The 18,539-nt window shown below is 34.1% G+C and overlaps 1 protein-coding gene across 4 annotated transcripts in view; it reads left to right on the forward strand.

Moving 5' to 3' along the window:
- The window catches only part of LOC110448244 (chloride channel protein 2-like), a 58,907-nt gene extending 45,292 nt beyond the window's left edge, over positions 1–13,615 (forward strand). For 2 of the 4 annotated variants that reach the window (XM_021494399.1, XM_021494400.1), the window contains 5 exons: positions 307–345; positions 6,551–6,592; positions 7,373–7,477; positions 7,948–8,034; positions 8,767–13,615. In XM_021494399.1, the coding sequence (XP_021350074.1) occupies positions 307–345; positions 6,551–6,592; positions 7,373–7,477; positions 7,948–8,034; positions 8,767–8,976 (483 nt within the window). In that variant the 3' untranslated portion in view covers positions 8,977–13,615. Of the gene's footprint in view, positions 1–306; positions 346–2,125; positions 2,150–3,802; positions 3,809–6,550; positions 6,593–7,372; positions 7,478–7,947; positions 8,035–8,766 lie in introns of all 4 variants that reach the window. The other 2 variants (XM_021494397.1, XM_021494398.1) reach the window with 2 other exon arrangements.
- The last annotated feature ends 4,924 nt before the right edge of the window (positions 13,616–18,539 follow it).

Raw genomic sequence — 18,539 nt, forward strand, 5'->3', positions numbered from 1 at the left:
GCAGGGTCAAAAATAGTTGTTAATATTTGAATAGATGGTTGACCCTTGGAAAATGTAATTGCGAGTATTTGGGATCTCAAAGAAGCTGTCCCCCCCCCCAATCATCTATCTCTCATCTTTATTTGTTGGGAAGCACTGATGGCAATGGTCCAGCTGTGTTTTAAAAGGATAATGTCATTTTTATGGATCTCATACTTTCTCTACATTTCATTCTGCAGTTTGCGCAAGTTAGACTAATATTACCAAGTTTATCTTCTTGAATGATCCTTTGTTTATTTATTCCAATATTTGCATTGAATTTTGCAGAAGGGAAGTTTCCAGAATCTGGCCAAGAAAGTACGATTGGTAAGTGTTGTCCCAAATCAAAAAATATATACACCGATCCCAAAGCAAGGTACTCCCGTCCAAGTGTTACCCAACCTTATAATAGCCTAGTCTCACCAGTCCTCACCATCCCCAAACAACCCTACCATAGACAAATCTAGATTGTATTACCTGATCCTTGAACAACCCTTTAATAGAATAGATAGTTTAGATTTTACTTCTAGTTTTGAAATGATTCTAAAAAAACTTCTGGGTACTCCTATCCATGTTTTACCTTATCTCATAATAGTTTAGACACACCGGCTCTCCCTCATCCTAAATAGGCCTCTTATAGACAAAATCTTGATTATTTTGCTTCCACTCTTGAATTAACTCTAAAGTAGGCTTGTAATAGAATAGAATGTATGTGTACATGCTTCTCATCTTAAAAAAAACACCAAAAAAAAGGGCAAAATCTAGTTTGCATTCCCCATCCTAAAACAGCCGTATAATATGCCAAATCTGCATTTTATTCTCTCATCCAAAAAACAAAATGATGATTGACAAAAATTACCCTGTTATGAAATCATCATTAACCTTATTTGCCTCCAGACTGTGACAGTTACCTGAAAATGACGTATCTGATCAGATTATCCAGTTATACAAAGCATGAGGTATAAGAATAGCTCATCCGCAGCAATAATAATCATTTGTGTTGCAGGATCGTGAAAACAGAAACAAAAAAATTGACACATCACCGTTATATATTACTGATGCAAACGATTCGTCGGTAAGACAAGAACGTAATCTTAACCTAAATGTATGCATCAGGTATAAAAACCCTTTCTACAAACAGTAGACCCTTGCAGTCTTTTACATTACTATCTAATATATATATATGTGATATACATATATACACAAAATATACTTAAAGGCACATTCTTACTTTCTTGACTGAATTAAAGTTGATTTTGTGAAGACGCATTTCTGCATTTGAAAAAAAGGGAGATAATAAGCATGATCAAAATTTGGAAAATCAGTCATCATCCAAAAAAGAAAAGAAAAATGAATTGTATGAGGTAAAGCATTTGTTTTTGGCAAAAATGTTGAATTCAAGAAAAACTCTTCACAAAGATGTGGTGCTAAACTTTTAACAGTATATATACCCGCTCTACATGGTTAACCTTGTACAGTTATATAAAACTGTGATATACACAACTTTCTTGTGATGCCTATTTCATAGCCATTGGTATTACCATGTATACATGTAATACAGGTTTATATGAATTTCATATGTGGTTGCTCTACACAGTGATCCATATCTATAAAACAAATTAGCCTCTCTGGTCGGATGGCACAGTGGGTAGCACACTCACCTGCCACCAAGACTGGGCTTCATATCTCTGATTGGATGTGAAAAGGTATGGGGTCACTTGCCCAACCACGTGGGTTTTCTGAGAGTACTCCAGTTTCCTCCAAGTGTTAATACCTTCTGTCTGCTTCAATCTGGGCCAATGAGAGTAATTAATATGTGTTGAAAAAACTTGTTTCATATAATAATTCTTGTAAAATAGACAGTTGACAAATAAAAAATAAGTGATAGACATGTATGTAAAAAAATTAACAAGAGCAGAAATGTGTGTTTGATCAGATTTGAGAAACGAATTTCATCATTTATCACCTGGCTTTTCCTTCAAAGAACCTCATCTTGAATTCAGTTGTAGGTAGGGCGATACAAAATTGTACCTGGCAACGATATGGCACGCGTCACAAGTAACATTTTCTCCTGTAATTATTTTGACATTGTATCTTACGCACACAGGCAGGTCATAAACCACTTGGCTCTGTAAGTAGTTCATCAGACACATTTGATATTCTGTTCTGTTATCTTGTGGAAAGTACTACGTGTTCATGTTGGATCCTTGACTGCCTGGTTGTGACTAGATTATAAGCATGATGAAACACAAGTTTATTCAATGTTGTGAAATATTTGCTTTGGCCACCATTGCAAAAAGCAACTAATTGAAATGTTTTAGTTATATCATAGTAACTCCATGTAAGAAAACAGTCATATATCTCAAGATTAACCCTTTCACCATTGTAGACCATAATGGACTCATCCAGATCAATGCATGGTAGAGTCTACTAAAGTTACATAGGGGTGAAAGGGTAAAAAATATAGCAGGCGGTCTAATGTGATATTGGCAATCTAAGAAATCTTATTTTACTATGATACTCTACATATTCAGAGACTACACTAAAATCTCGATATTAAGCCTGAGTTGTAATAAGGCAGGTCTTAAAAATAAGCCTTTAACTCCTTGCAGTCAAGCATATCTCGAACAAAAGTTCATTTAAACTTTATTAAAAACTATATAACAAATATTTTTCCATGCGAAAAATGAAAGACTTGAAAATATAGGCTATTGATGGCTTACTGTCTAAATGAATTCGAAAGTAAGTCTGCCATGAGAATAAGCCAGCTTTGAAAACAAGCCTGGGATTCCTTACTAAAAAAAAAAAAGCAAATAAACAAAGCAAAAATAACTGTATTGATACTTTTGCTGACTGACTAGCTTCGGCCGGTGTCGTCAGAGCATAGCTTTTTGGTGACTACATGGTGACGGTGGAGTAACCTATAAAATGAATGTATAACATTCCTAGACACTTATTGGACATAGGTTCTTGATGCAGGCATTATGAAAACAAAAAAATAATCTGGCTTATTATCAAGATTTTAGGTATTGTAGTAAATGTTCTTATCACTTTAAGTTTATATGTGGTCACTTCTGCATTATGACAGCTAAAAAACATCAGAAAAACACAGATTCTGCTAATGTCATGTTCCACTTAATGTCATGTTTTCGGATGAAAAATGAAAAGTGATATTAAGGGAAATTCACTGTTATTATCAAGTATTCATTGAATCAGATTTTGTCTTTGCATCATTAAACAAATGAAACAGTTGATACAACAGAGTCCAGGCCCTGTATTCATGAAAGCGGGCTAATTCTCAAACATGGATTTTGTTCTCAAGCCAACTTTATTAAAGTTGCCAAAATCATGTAACACAGTAAAAAGTCAAGTGTAAACATTTAAAACAATATTCAACCCTTAATCTGTCCACCATACTTACAAATCATTGACAAAATGTGATTATTTATGAATTGATTAAGGGAACAAGAAATTACACTTGAGCACAGAACCTGAGTTTGAGCATAAGAGGTTTTATGGGCCCAGATTATTCTATATTGTTTTGTTATTATTGTTGTTATTATTGATGTTGTTGTTGTATTGTTTTTTTATGAAAATTTTTTTATTACAAGCTCTACTGGTGTCCTACCGTATGACATTTACAATCCCCACTTTCAAATTCAACCCTCATTCTTGATAAATTTGCCTTAGCTGTCTTTTTTTCTGTTCAGAAGAATTTGTCTAAAGTTATGTTTGGTGGTTTTAGTAATTTTATTTACTTATTTGCATATAATTTCAAAATCAGAAGCGTGTAAGTAGATTTAATGTGTTTTGCTTCTTGATCATTCTATTCTGGTATGGAATATGAAGTTGAGCAATAAAAGTTATTGGTGAGGTTCAAAGCTTTTTGAAACTAGCAATTATATGTATGTGTTATCTCTGACTTATAGTTAAGTTAGAGGTAACATGCTTACACATGGGGCGTACAGCTTCTGAGGGTCCAAGCTTTTTGAACCTGGCCATTATGTGTGGTGAATCTTTTTACCATATAATAGTTCAAGGCAATATGCTTACATGGCTGTACAGTTTCTGAGGGTCAAAGGTTAAAAACCTGACCAGCATGTGTAGTGAATCTTCATATCATAGTAAAGATAGGGGTAATATATGCTTACACAGGGGCCAGGCAGCTTCTGAAGGTCAAAGCTTAAAACATTGACTATTATGTAATGTGAATCTCTTAGCCTTAGTAAAAATAGGTAATATGCTTACATAGAGAACATGCAGCTTCTGAGGGTCAAAGGTGAAGAAGCTGCCCATTGTGTGTAGTGAATCTCTGAGCCTTAGTAAAGATGATCTTATATGCTAACACAGGGGCCATATGCAAGGGTCAAAGATTTAGGAACTGGCCAGTATGTGACATGAATCTCTGAACCTTCATATGGTTCTCGGCCTGAAATTTCCCTATCATGGCAGCCGAGTATTCTTTTGTCTAATTTTTCTAATGCTTATTGATGAACTATTCTGGTAGCCACTGACTTGACCCCCTCTCCCCCACACCTCTCACAACTCCATTTCTATAGCAGCTTATCTACATACATTGTGCATGTGTGTAAAATTGTTTATATGCATCAGGGCATCTTTTATAGATTATACATGTACATAAACAGTGTGCTCCTATGTAATACATTCCATATACAATGATTGAATGATTATTGAGTAGGAATTATATTTAATTAGAATTTGATCTGTAACCTGCAAGCAGGGACAGTCCAGCCACTGACCATGCTCAACATTGCTTAACTTTGAGAAAGTCCAAGAGTTATACTGCATCACTACTTTTTAAGTGTTATATTTGGTGGCAGCGGTGGGATTCTTGAGTACATTGCTAGGCCAGTTCCAAGTGGATAGGAAGGTACATTGGTTCACAGGGATGACCCATACCAAGTCTTGGGGTGAGATTTCTTGGTAGGGGGAATAGTGTAACAGCCAAGGGAAATGAGGGGGAAATACTGCCTTACTAGAAAGCTAGCTTATCCAGCTGTACCATGGGACTTGCTCATAGTTAAGCAGCATTGAGCCAATTCAGTAAGCTGAATGGGTGCCTGCTTACACATTCCAATTCTCATGTGGATTATACTTGGTAATAGACCCAACAAGATTTGATATAAACTGCAACTTGCTTACCAGGGTTTATATAAGGTTTGTTTCATAATTCATATACAGTATTAGTGCCTGTGTAAACCTCTGTGTGTTACTAGTTACGTGCCCCAATCCCACTTCAGTTATATGTAAAACAAAATTAAGGGGAGGTTACTGTACGAAAATTATTGTGGAATTCTCTATCTAATGTTTTGTCTGTAGTGGGACGATTTCACAAGGATCCATAAGATTTATTGCTAAATGTTTCCTTCTCTTTTTCTTTTTTCTTTTTGGTCTTTCATTTATTGTGATTATTATTAGTTTTTCTTTTATTTTGTTATAGTAGGCTGTTTTAGATGCATGGCCTACTGTTTATAGCTAGCTGGAGATTACAGCTGTCTCAGCTTAGTTGGCTGCACGCGTGGATTTTGTTTAGAGAATGGCTGTTGTGTGATTTGTTAGGTGGATCGTTAAAATGATCTTACCCTGGTTGTAGAGCATGCGTTCTTATTAGTGGCGTAGTTTTCTATTTCTTAAATAAAGAATAAATTACTATCCATGTTGGCTTTTTCAATACAAAAAAAAGCTGACATATGTAAAACTAATTTTGGTTGTTTTCCGATTTAAGACATTATAATCATATATGTATCATGAATATATTTATTAAAGACAATTTAAAAAAAAATAAATTTTGTCACTCAACTGAGATATCATAAATTTGGAACAAAACAGATGTGAAGGGTATCAGAATGTTAAAACCTATTTTCTAAGACTTGGCGGTGGCTAATTGTTAATCTTTGACAATAGCTTATTTTTTTAAATTTCAACGAATTTGAATCAGTGGAAATTCATATTTTAAAGTATCACTGACATTCTAAATGTTATGGATGAGGAATTCATGTAACTCGAGTTATTTCGGGTTTTAAAAGCATTTCACAGAATTGCTATGTAGTGTACATGCAGCCTTCTATCCTCCTTTGGAAACAGATTTTAATTCAATGACAATATATTTAAACTTGTACATTTTGTAATTTGACATGATTATGTATGAATCAAGTGCTACTCTATATCGTGTAATATAAGCCTGGAGCCTACACATAATCTCTTACTGAAAGAAGTGAGGGGGGGGGGGTATTAATAAGCTATAATGAAATATATAGCATTTGTTGGCATTTCTAATGAACTGCAATATATTTGGGTGGGATTATTACCAGACATGGGCTTATTGTATATTGTAAATATATAATTAATAGATCCTTTCTTAGCTTTGATATTTCCTTGCTCAGTTTTTTGTCAAAATGTATAGTCATTTATCTGTTAGTGTGAAATATGTCTGCATCAGGACTAGGTGTATATCGCAGTGTTAATTATAACTGTCTATCTGTCTAACTTTGTTCTGATTTGTTTGCTACAGCCTCCAGAGCCTGTTAGAGTGAAAAACCTACCAACAGACAAGGTATGTCAATTATTCAATTACAATCAATTGTATAAATATTATTGTATCACCAAAACCAAAAATATTGTACAGATACGCATCAATATCTTGTCACAGCCCTAGAATATTTTTTTTATCATCTTGGGGGATATTGCGCCATTTAGAGTGTCTATACTGGCAATTAGAACATGAAATTTGGTTTGAACTGTAAACGTTTTTTTATCCAAAGTTCATTGTTTGGCCCCGCTCGGGGCATGCCCAGTCTGTTTGATGACAAGCTGCAAGGTTTGTTCCTCAGCGTCTGGTTATCTCAAATTAAAGAAATTTGTTGATGTGTATTTACCATTTATGGTTTGGGATTTCACAACACACTGATCAGATTTAAGTGTTTTTTTGGTCTTGATTACTATGAGATTTTCAATAAAAAATAAAAGGTGATCCAACACTCTGTGAATGGATTTTATAGAGATCCTTACATATAAAACATAACAGAGAAATAAGGGAATCTCAACACCACAAGGGCGTTTTGTGATGTGATTTACTGTCTAGATATTTCTGGCTGCTATGCGGACATCACCAGGGCGTTGATTGTGGCCGCATTACAGGCAGAAACATGCATACAGTAAATCATACAAAACGTCCTTGTGGTGTTGAGATTCCTTTATTTCTCCGTTATGTGATGTTCAGTTATTATTCGGATATAATGACAACACAGTTTTATATTTGTTATTTTTGTGACACATGTCCAGTTTAGAGTTAATTAGAGATAATGTCTGTTAATGTGTTCACTCTCTGGTACAGCAACAATTATGGGAGGAGCAACAGCTGAGTGAGATCATTGATTGGGAGGGCTGCCAGATAGACCCAGCCCCCTTTCAGCTGGTGGAGCGTACATCTTTACACAAGGTAATGGCAAACAAAAACGAAAATTCAACATTATTTTAGCTGTGTCTTTGTGTGTTTTATTTCTACTGTATTTTTCTGTTTTTTTATTGAGGTTATACTTTGGAAAAATGTTTTTTACTCTGATATAATTCCATGCGCTTTAAGAATTAATTTTGTGTTGTTAAGATACTGTATACCTGTGTAACAAACAGCCAATTCTTCCAGGGAAAACTTGGAATTTTTTGTCGCAGTTCAACTTTTTCCATTTTTTATCTGAGGGCAAATTTATCTTGACAGCGAATATCTGTACACCGCATATAATGTACATATGTAATAAATATATATAATTACAGATAAAGGGTGAAAATTACACTGGGCTTACCAGGTATATAGTTTTTACAGGTGAAGGGTACATATTTCACTGGGCGATAGTTTCCTGATATACAGTATTGTACAGAGTTATCTAATGCAGTCTTTACTTTCTGTTACAGGTGCATTCTCTGTTTTCACTGTTGGGTCTGAACCATGCCTATGTTACCAATGCTGGAAAGTTGGTTGGTGTGTGTGGGCTCAAAGAGGTAGGTGTACCGGAATTTTCCCTACAGTCTAAAATCTATATACGATTTCAACATTGTTGATGGGACATGGTATGGTTTGGGTTAAGTGTCTGGCCAGCTGTCTGTCCACTCTTTGGTATCCACAAGATAACATTCTTAAACATCATTTGATTTTGATGAAACATGCCTAGTAAGCATGTAAAGTATATAAAGGCTAATGCTGAGTTTGCATATGAGAGAAATCCATGCATAATTAATTAGCATACAGCGCTCTAATTGGTCAACATGTACGCTTTACTTTCTGCAAGATAACTTGCTTCATTATAGTTTTTAATGAAACTTGGTAGACATGTACGATATACAGGGCTACAACTAAGCTTCAAATTGAGAAAAACCCATACATTATTAACTAGCATACTGCACTCTGATTAGTTGGCAGCTTCTGCACTTTAACCCATTCACCCCTAAAGTCACATTTGAACCTTACCAAATCAAAGACTGGGCAAGTCCAGTTTAAAGATGTAGGGGTGAATGAGTTAAATGTGACTGGATTCTTATGAAGCTCAAAGTAGAACATAATCTGTGCATAATTAATTTTCATACCATGCTCTGATTGGTTGATAGTTTCCACACAGTAACTGTACCTGTGTTATATTTTCCAAGGAATAACACTGGGAGAGATTGGCCACATGAAATGGAAGTGCTATATTTCATACTTATGTTATTAACCTGTGCTATTTTTGTCTAATTCAGTTACGGAAAGCAATTCAGGGTCGTATTGATGCGCAAGCGAACGGTCAGCACCCAGCGGAGGATGACGAGGACAGCGAAGTAGAGGACATTGACCCCCAGGATCTCAAGGTCATACCATCCGTTGACCAGGACTACACCTTAGTCAACACTGCCAACCCACAGCTCTCTGATGAAACCGAACTTCACACATTTAATCTGTCCGAAGTATAACTTGGTCAAGAGAGGGATAATACATGCCACCAATACACAGCATATCTGAAGTTACCAGCTGGGCATTGACTTTTCTGTCGGATGATATTAGTTCATAAATTATATCAGTGAAATTTGAATCTGGTTTAAATCTTCTTGTGAGAAGTTTGTATGGCATGAGATAGATTTTCTTATATTTTTTTATGAATTGAGATGTTATCGTTACGTTATGGAAGTATAACTTATCTGTGACAGCAAACAAGGTTCTACAATACTAGTGACACATATTGCTACGACTCTACAATAACACATAGAAACTGTTATCACCTTTGTTATTTCTATATCTGTTCTGTTTAGAATATCAGACAGGAAGGCAGTTGGTATATATAGTAACCAGTTACTCATTTTCTGGCTGTTTGATCTTATAGTTTTAAGGGGTCAACATTATGAAAGAAACTACCTAAAAAAGTGAACTTATTAACTCATTCACCCCTGAAGTTTCATAATGAACTATTCCAACCTTTGAATTGGAAGAGTTCAAATGTGTCTTCAGGGATGAATGAGTTAAATTATAAAATATGCAATTTCCCATAGATATTTGAACAATAATAATGTATATATATGTATATATATTATGTACAACAATTTGGATGATCATACTCGTATATATTATGTATGCCATGTATATGCATAACTGTTAAGCATAAATTGGCGCTCGATTTCAATATCAGCTGGAGTTTTTGCTCATCACATTACTTACTTTCAACATGTCCTTCTGAGCCGGGGGAGATGACACATCATAAAATAGGGAACAAAGAGGTAAATAAGATGGGTACAAATTGGTCAATCTCATATGATAAATGTCATTGATGAGAAGAAAAGATGAAATAAATTAGATAATTATGCAAATCACAAAGGTTTGATAAGGGGAGATAACTATATATGTTTTTCTCATCTGTGCGCATGGATAAATAAATATTTACTTTTGTAAAATGGAGGAGGAGGAGGAGATCTTTATATAACAAATTGAGATTGTATTGTTGAATGGTGATCTGTAAATGAGATTTTCTATCACTTTGTATGCATTTAATTTTTTTATTATGTACAACTTGTAATGAATTCTAAGATGTCGTGATATTTTGTGGAATGCTTGATACCAGTGTTCACTTAGTATAGAATTAATTAATTAGGGCTGTTTCAGAATCAACCACGTTGAGGGGTGGAGGCACTTTTTCTGAGTTGACAAGAATACAACTATCGTTTCGGGATGAGAACATTTTCGATGGAGACGTCACATGGTGTAGTACATATCATAAAATACTACCCCATCACCCATAAAATCTTTAAAATGATTTACTATAAGAAATGGTTGGCATATCTAGTTTTCACATCTCCTCTCATTATTTATTGATACAGGGCCGTTTTCTTTATAGCGATCCAAACAATTGGACCGATTTGACCAGAGTTGTTCTTTTATGTAATAATGTCGGACCCAGTAATCTGATGCTGCTTTCAGGCGAGCCTTGACAAAGCCTTGCAAGGCCTGCATAAACATTTGTAGGTCCACCAGGATTTATAAAAACAGTCAAACCCATTGTTCCGCATAAATGAACAGGCCCCAGGTGCCTCTCACAACTCCCCCATATGATTAATTATGGAATAGCCCTTAGATAAAACTTGATGATTATGCAAAATAAGTTTCGTCCATTAGGTATTATTGTAAGCCACTTTTTAGCAGACCATCCGGTGATGTCATGTTATTGTGTGTGTGCTTGAAAGACTTGTTAACATTACGTCATGTAAGATAAGTTGTGAGAGTGCTTGGCATTTGTCACAAGAGATATTACTATTGACATTTTATTCTTTATCACCAAATTTGTATAATATGACAAGATAAGTATGGAACTCCTTCCTCTCCTGGTGCTATCTTATTTGTAGAGGTTTTTGAGATATCTTGTGGACGTTATATATATGTTGTCGAAGTATGTCTCTTTTTTTCTGAGGATTAGTCGAAGTATGTCTCTTTTTTTCTGAGGATTAGTAGAAGTATGTCTCTTTTTTTCTGAGGATTAGTAGAAGTATGTCTCTTTTTTTTCTGAGGATTAGTCGTTATCTTTCAACTGGAATCAGATATCTACTCTACGTGTCTTCTAGTCTCCATTTTATAATCTTCATTGGCCTGTTAAACTGACAACAATGTGAAATATTTTAAAACTGATTAAATTGAAAACTGAAATATAAATCGTACATTTCCCAAGATTAAAAAAGGCAGCCCTATCAGAAAATGATTGAAATGAAATTATTGAATGGAGATTATTCAGATGAAAATTTTAACATTTTTAGCCTAGTACATTCATTTATTGTAACAGAACAAAAATGATTATGAAAATCAGTTATTTTCGCTCCAAATAAAACTTAAAATAAATTTCCATTGATGTAAATACATCATGTGTGGTCATTATATGGTTATTGTTCTATTTAATATAACAGATACATATTTCTATAGTACATTTCAGTTTTTGCTAGAAAAATTATTTATAGAATCTTTCTCTACCTTGAGGGTGTAACAGAGAAATCTCCAACCGAAGGGGTAATTATTTTGGTGTCTACCCAAGACGCTTTCTTTCCCCTACATCATTCCAGTAGCTTTGTTAAAAGCAATAGTTTTCACAAGACTGCAATCTGTAATCTGATTTTACCCTGATTTGCATATGGCTTCTCCCGTCGAGAGATGATTATGACATCATATCCGATTGTTTCTGTAACGTCATGGTATTGTTTACTTTCATGTCTTATCTCATACTCTAGGGGGTGACAGAGAAATGATGCTTAGGGGCTGACAGGAGAATCATGAATGGGAAAAATGGGAGATAACTCTGTGAAGGGAGGGAGAAAACCCTATCTTATAGACAGCTCACATGTGCTATTCTGATAACGTCACCATTGTGTCACCAGTTTATGCAATATAACGACGGCAACATTTCCATTTTGTCACAAATTTCACACGCCCTAATTGATGGCATAGGGCATTTAGTTCACCATTGCGACATATTTTACGGTAGGAAAGTGTGTTAGAAAAATAAACATTCACTCCTGTGTAATGCTGACAGAAAAAGCTCAACCCTCGGGATAAGATTTTTGATGCTTAGTAGAAAAAGCTCAACCCTCGTGAAAGTTCAACCCTCGGGATAAGATTATTGATGTTTAGTAAAAAAAGCTCAACCCTCGGGATAAGATATTTGATGCTTAGTAGGAAAAGTTCAACCCTCGGGATAACATTATTGATGCTTAGTAAGAAAAGCTCAACCCTCGAGATAAGATTATTGATATTTAGTAGAAAAAGCTCAACCCTCGGGATAAGATTATTGATGCTTAGTAGGAACTCAACCCGCGGAATAACATTATTGATGCTTAGCAAATCTTTGTGTTACAGTTCAAAAACTTACTCTCTGTTGGAAAATTTCTCTGTCTACATCTGACAGGAGTGATAGACTATAAATCTAATACAAGAAGAAATGTGTGTTTCCATGTGTCCAGATCATATATGTGTTCAGTACATCCTTTTATGATCTTATATACCAGTGACAATTATATTGTCAACATCTTATTGTGTACCATAAGTATTTAGGGTCCATAAGGTAATTCAAATAGCAAAAAAAAATTTGTTAATCAGTATGTTGTTATTTCTTCATATGGTACAAGTTTTACTTGCATTTTAAACAGGGAGCTTATTATACATTACATGTGTAACAATAACATTATTATCTCCCTTTTTTCTATTGATTGCATTACGTCTTATGTTGTAACCAAAACATGAAAAATGATCAACTGAAAATGGCCGTAAGGCTTGAAAACGTTGGTGATAATTAACTATATATGCAGTGTTATTTTTTTATGTCTTCATATATGAACGATACAAAAAGTCTTTAAAAGACTGAACTATATAGATATAGATATACATATGTGTTTGTACAGAAAAAGTTCATGTAAATGTGGTCGTCATAATGAATGCTTTATCAAACTGTGTTTGAGTATGTATGTTATTGCTGAGGAAGGTAAGATATTTATATACCGAATTTACAATGGACATTAAGGGGGGTCTGATTGTCTGAAGAGGATCAAATTAACAACCATTTCACATATCAATTAATAATAATTTTACACTGCGCTCAAAATGATTGAACAAAAACAGATTGCTAGCGTTAGACAAGTAACTACTGATAATGACTATAATGTTGTTTATTGGTTGGACAAATGTAGTAATTCTATGACTCAAACTTAAAGACACAATTGCAAGTGTGATAATAGTACTTCAATATTTAGAGTTAGATACTGGTATATAGTGGTTCCCCAACCAGTGATGGTTGCATGGTTATAATGTTAATCAGAACAGGCAGTTTTCTAGATATAATACCTGAATGTCTCGGCATTAGTTAATTTTCAAATGGAAAAAAGGTACTCGGTAAACTTCAGGTGTCTTTATACAAATTGAAAATTAACTAACTTGAGTTAGATAAACATGATAATCAACTACCCTGAGATTAGGGATCTTTTTCTCTCACAACGTTCAGATATTGGAGGCATGGTAGTGTAGTGGTAGGACGCCTGGCTCGTGACCGAAGGGTTGCAGGTTTGACTCACGGCACGGCACTGTGTTGTATCTTTGAGCAAGATACTTTACTCTCCTTTTCCAGTCTACTGTAAATGAGTATGTGACTGGGCAGTGCTAGAATTGTTGAATGCTAGCTGTGAGCGCCGAAATGGCAGCACCGGCTGTACGCTCCCCAGGGAGTTGAGAAAGATATTGTCTGGTTGCAAAGGCCCTATAACCACGGATAATAATTTGTGAACCGCTTTGAGACGACGTACGAACTAGGTTGTAATAAAGCGGTATATAAGAAGCCCAAATTATTATATCTAAACACCTATGTTCTGTTTGAATAGTAAGATTGAGAGCAAAGGTTGTTTGGTTTGGCTGGAAGATAAAATGGTTGCCCTAGTCTATCGTCTGCTCTATGGGTCCAACAAAACTAATCCCTCAACTCTGCCAACAATGTTACATAGCAATGTGATATTTTTTTGAGGAAATTCTTTTAATGTGGTCCAACTAATATCCTTTTATACTATTGTGGTCCAATTATATTATTCCATTTTATAAGTTCAGGCCCTTGCCCCAGATTTCACAAATGTTCCTTAAATTAAGGGAATTTGTTACCTCCAACCATTTCACCCCTATATAAATATAATCAACCATGCATTGATTTGGATAAGTCCATTATCATCTACAGTGGTGAAAGGGTTAAATGTTCCAAAGGAAAATATTACTGAAATTACCGTAACAAAATTTCTTAACTTGTGATCGTTTCCTTCAAGAACCCCAAAAATGAAAAAAATGTGTTAAAGGATCTCCTTATCTAAGTTAAGGAATGTTTGTGAAACTTGGGCCCCTGCTTCTGAATATTCCTTAAATTTGATTTACTTATTGTTGCTTATGCAACAAAAACATTATGTTGGTACGATGTAAATGTTTATAGATAATGAATAATTTAGTACCATATATTTTGCAAACAATCATTTCCCAATAAAATACAAATTCCAAAATTATGTACTACAATTATCCTGCCCCCTCTGTTATCGATGTTACTGTTGTTAACCAACCCACCTCAAATTGTCCATATTCTTCCATTCCAGTTACCAGTTGAACTGACAAAACTGTTATTGTTGATATACTTGTCAGTGCTATTGTTTCAACTCAACCGTTTTTAATTATGTCTAACTTATTTGTTTACACATGCTGGCCAAATGATCAATTTTGTTTGTTTGTTGTGTTTAAACACCTAAATACTTTTAATACGTTCTTTGATCTAACGTCTGTGTTGAGGATCCCTGTACCACTGCCAGAAAATGTAACAACACATTGGAAACTGTTTTTTCTGCATGACTGCAGCTATGATAAATCATTTCTATAAATAAAACCATACCTTTGACTTTTATAAAAATTAATTAGATGAATTAAACAAAATATAATAAACACAGTGTTCTTAGTGTAAAGATTTAGCTGGCTAGACAGGGATTCGAACTCTGTACTTCAAATTATTATAATATCGCTCTAGCCAATTGATGGAAGATATGGCCAAAGAGAAGTTAAGGGGAGGTTACTTTGTATAGGAACAACAGCAGCCCAGTGGGACAAGGATCCTTAATTTGTACAAAATGTGGTAAGCTCAGCAACAAATTAATGTAAATATTAGATGAAGTATGTGTTCAAAATTGAAAAGTCAGAACTATAAATAGGTAGTTATATTTATTTATTATCAACGGTCGAAAAGAAATTGCTACAATTTGTAAAAAGAAAAAAAAAATGTTTTTTTGACATTTGATTATAGTGAATGAGTTATTCGAACAAAGTTTTCAAATAAATTACATGTTCTTTTAATAAATCCCAAATGTAGAGAAGCTCTGAATGAGACCTTATGAATATATAGAGTGTCTGACTAATTACTGTATTGAAAAAAATCCACCACTTTTAATTGAGCATTTGCCTGTTTAAAACACATTGACAAATTGATTCTTTCATCCGACAGAATACCATCGTCTGATACCCACGGCTGATTTCACTTCGCTACTTACTTATCATGAGTAGGGAAGCAAATCAGCCATAGGTATCCAACGATGACAGAATATCTACCCTTGTCCTTGTTGGATTAGTGGCAGGGAGACCAAAGTTAGGAGAAATATGTTATGTTTGTATAGAAATAACGGGACTGTTTGAAATTAGATGTGATTTTGGGGAGAAAAAGTAATATGTGAATTCAAGTTACTGATAACAAGTAAAATAATCTTAATATTTTAAGTCTGTTAGATATTCTTCGATGGTTTATGCTTTAGAGACATAAATCCAATATCTTCGATGGTTTATGTTTTGGAGACATAAATCCAATATCTTCGATGGTTTATGTTTTGGTGACATAAATCCTGTAAAGTATTAGACGCGCTTTAAAGTGCAGGGTGTTATTTTAGCCAAAGTTTTATTGTATAATAATGTACAACACTTTGATATAATTTATGAGAAATTCTTAAGGTAAAGGGTACCAATAAATAAACCTACATAACTACCATTACATTCTATACAAAAGAATTAATCCATAAAAATCACATGTTGCCTTTCATTTTACAAAATTGTAGTTGTTCGAAATTTGAATATTTGAAAACGGAAACAGGAATTATACAAACCCAGCATCAAAATGAGTGTCAATTTAATGAGCCACAATGCATATAATAAACTTTGCAAGGGAAGTTACTCTAAGGCAGAAAAAGTCTTTTTGTTTTTGTTTTTCATCATGAAGTTTTTGTGTTTAACTCAACTTTAAGTTAGTTTCATTGAAAGTGCTACACCAACCAAACTTTGCCCATGCATCAAATGCTGGATGCGGCCTACCTTTTATGATTCATTGACTTTGTCAGCATCTCCATCAACATTAAGTTTTTGCGTTTTAGTTAGCTTCTCTGATATGTGCATTAAAGATCAAGACGGGCACAGGCAAGACATATCAATCCGAATGGCTTGTTTCATAATTTATTTAGAAGGGAGAATAATTCAAGCCAAAAAGCACTGTGTGGAACTCTTCTTTGTAATTTTTACTGATGCAGTGGTATCCTTTACCTTAAGGCGCTATTTTCTAGTTGTAACTGTTAACAGTTATGTGATTTTTTAACATTTCGTGATACATGTATAAATAGTTCATATATCAAAACAATTCTTTTCAAATAACATAATCTAGACCATCGGTGTACAGACCAAAACATGCGTTTATGTCTCCATGCTGTTTCTACATCTTATCATTGGAAAATTCCATATAAATATGGGGAAAAGGTTTCATTTCAACTTCATCAATGATTCATTTTTTATGTTGATTTGATTCAAAATGGTATTTCTTTATTGTAATGTTGTTTACTCAAACTCATTAATTCATCGAAGAAATATTGAAAAAGGAAAAAAACTTATATTTTTACGTTGTTTTGTTACTTAGCAACTATAGAGACTTGTTAATTTACATATTTTGGTAAAAATTGTAATATAATTCCTTTGACTTGAAATGCAAGTACATGTCCTTGTGTTGAAGATATTTTGGCATCATAAAGAGATTAAGCATTACATTGGGAGGAGGGGGAGGGGGAGTTAAAAACTTTTACATACTTTGTTAAAGTCTGTTGAAAGTGAGGACAATTAAATCAAAATTTAACCCAGAAATGTTTACTTGTGAAATAAGAACAGCATTACTCTAGTCATTGTGTAAGACATCTTTTATGTGAGCCCATATTATTACCAGACAATATCTGGAAAACTGTACTTTTTTTTTTAAAATTTTTGAGCTGTTCATTTCTATCAAAGGGAGAAATTCATTGATCTTGTTTTCCTTTGATGATTAAGTTACATGTGTGTTGTTAGGATATTGGAGAGAATTTTGAGGTCGTTTAATGTTGTTGTTATGTTGGGAGAAAGAATCATCTGCTTTTTCCATACCTATACTTGTCTTGTATCTCCCCATTATCAAGTCTCAAATATCAGAAAATAAATGTACAGGAATTCAAATTTCTATCGATGTTGGCGATGTTTATAACCTCATTCCAAACGGTATGCTGGATTTAGTGCCAAAGGAGCTAAGGTCAGTTTTTGCTTTCAGGTTAAATCTAAATATTAATAGGAATTTGAATCCTATGAAAAATGTCACTTGTATAATAAACCATTTTCATACCATTTTGATATCTTTGTTATGTATTTAAATACTCAAGTTTTTGTTTTGGCTCCAAGTATCTTGGCGAGTCTTATATGGACGAAAAGGTCATGTAGTGCAGTTTACTATGGCTTTCTGCATTAGGTGCTTTCTTGATTAGTATTTTTAGTGACGGCTGAACTGATTCAACATTTACGAGACTGTCTGCAATTCAAAATACTAAAGCTGTGAGTCATTATACATAAAATTAGTGAATTTTCAAAAACCAATGAGACAAATTGAAAAAAATTAATGTGAGCATTTTACCCAAAGATTGAAGATAATGAACTTCGATTTAATGTCGGTAACGCTATATTCATCAAATTTATATGAATTTACTAGAAAAATGAAGTAAGGAAGCATTTATTTAAACACTTTGATTCAGTTTGTTCATTTCAGAAAGCCAAAACAAATATATATATAATATAAACGGGAAATGCAGAAATATGAAGATTAACTGACCGATAATCTAAAGCAATAATGCCTGACCATCTTCACTTGTATGGGATTTCTGACAGATTTTAGTTTTCATCACGCTACCTATATTGTTACATGTGTTCATGTCTTTACAACAGCTACAATTATGTGAAGATGTTAGGGCCATGAAAGCCATCTTCGTCTTGTCAGATTTAAAGAAATATTCCTAGGACCAATAAATCATGTTGGCACATAAAAGAATAATTCATTTGTGGCAACAGTGGAATTAGAGCGACAAACATCTTTAAATGAATAAGTTCTTTCTCCGTTTTCTTCAATGTCTTCCTCTTGGAGGCCATTTGGGAATCCATGTTGTAGGATTATTGTACTGCC

The sequence above is a fragment of the Mizuhopecten yessoensis genome, unplaced genomic scaffold (genome assembly GCF_002113885.1).
Source record: "Mizuhopecten yessoensis strain PY_sf001 unplaced genomic scaffold, ASM211388v2 scaffold3961, whole genome shotgun sequence".
Classification (NCBI taxonomy): Eukaryota; Metazoa; Mollusca; class Bivalvia; order Pectinida; family Pectinidae; genus Mizuhopecten; species Mizuhopecten yessoensis.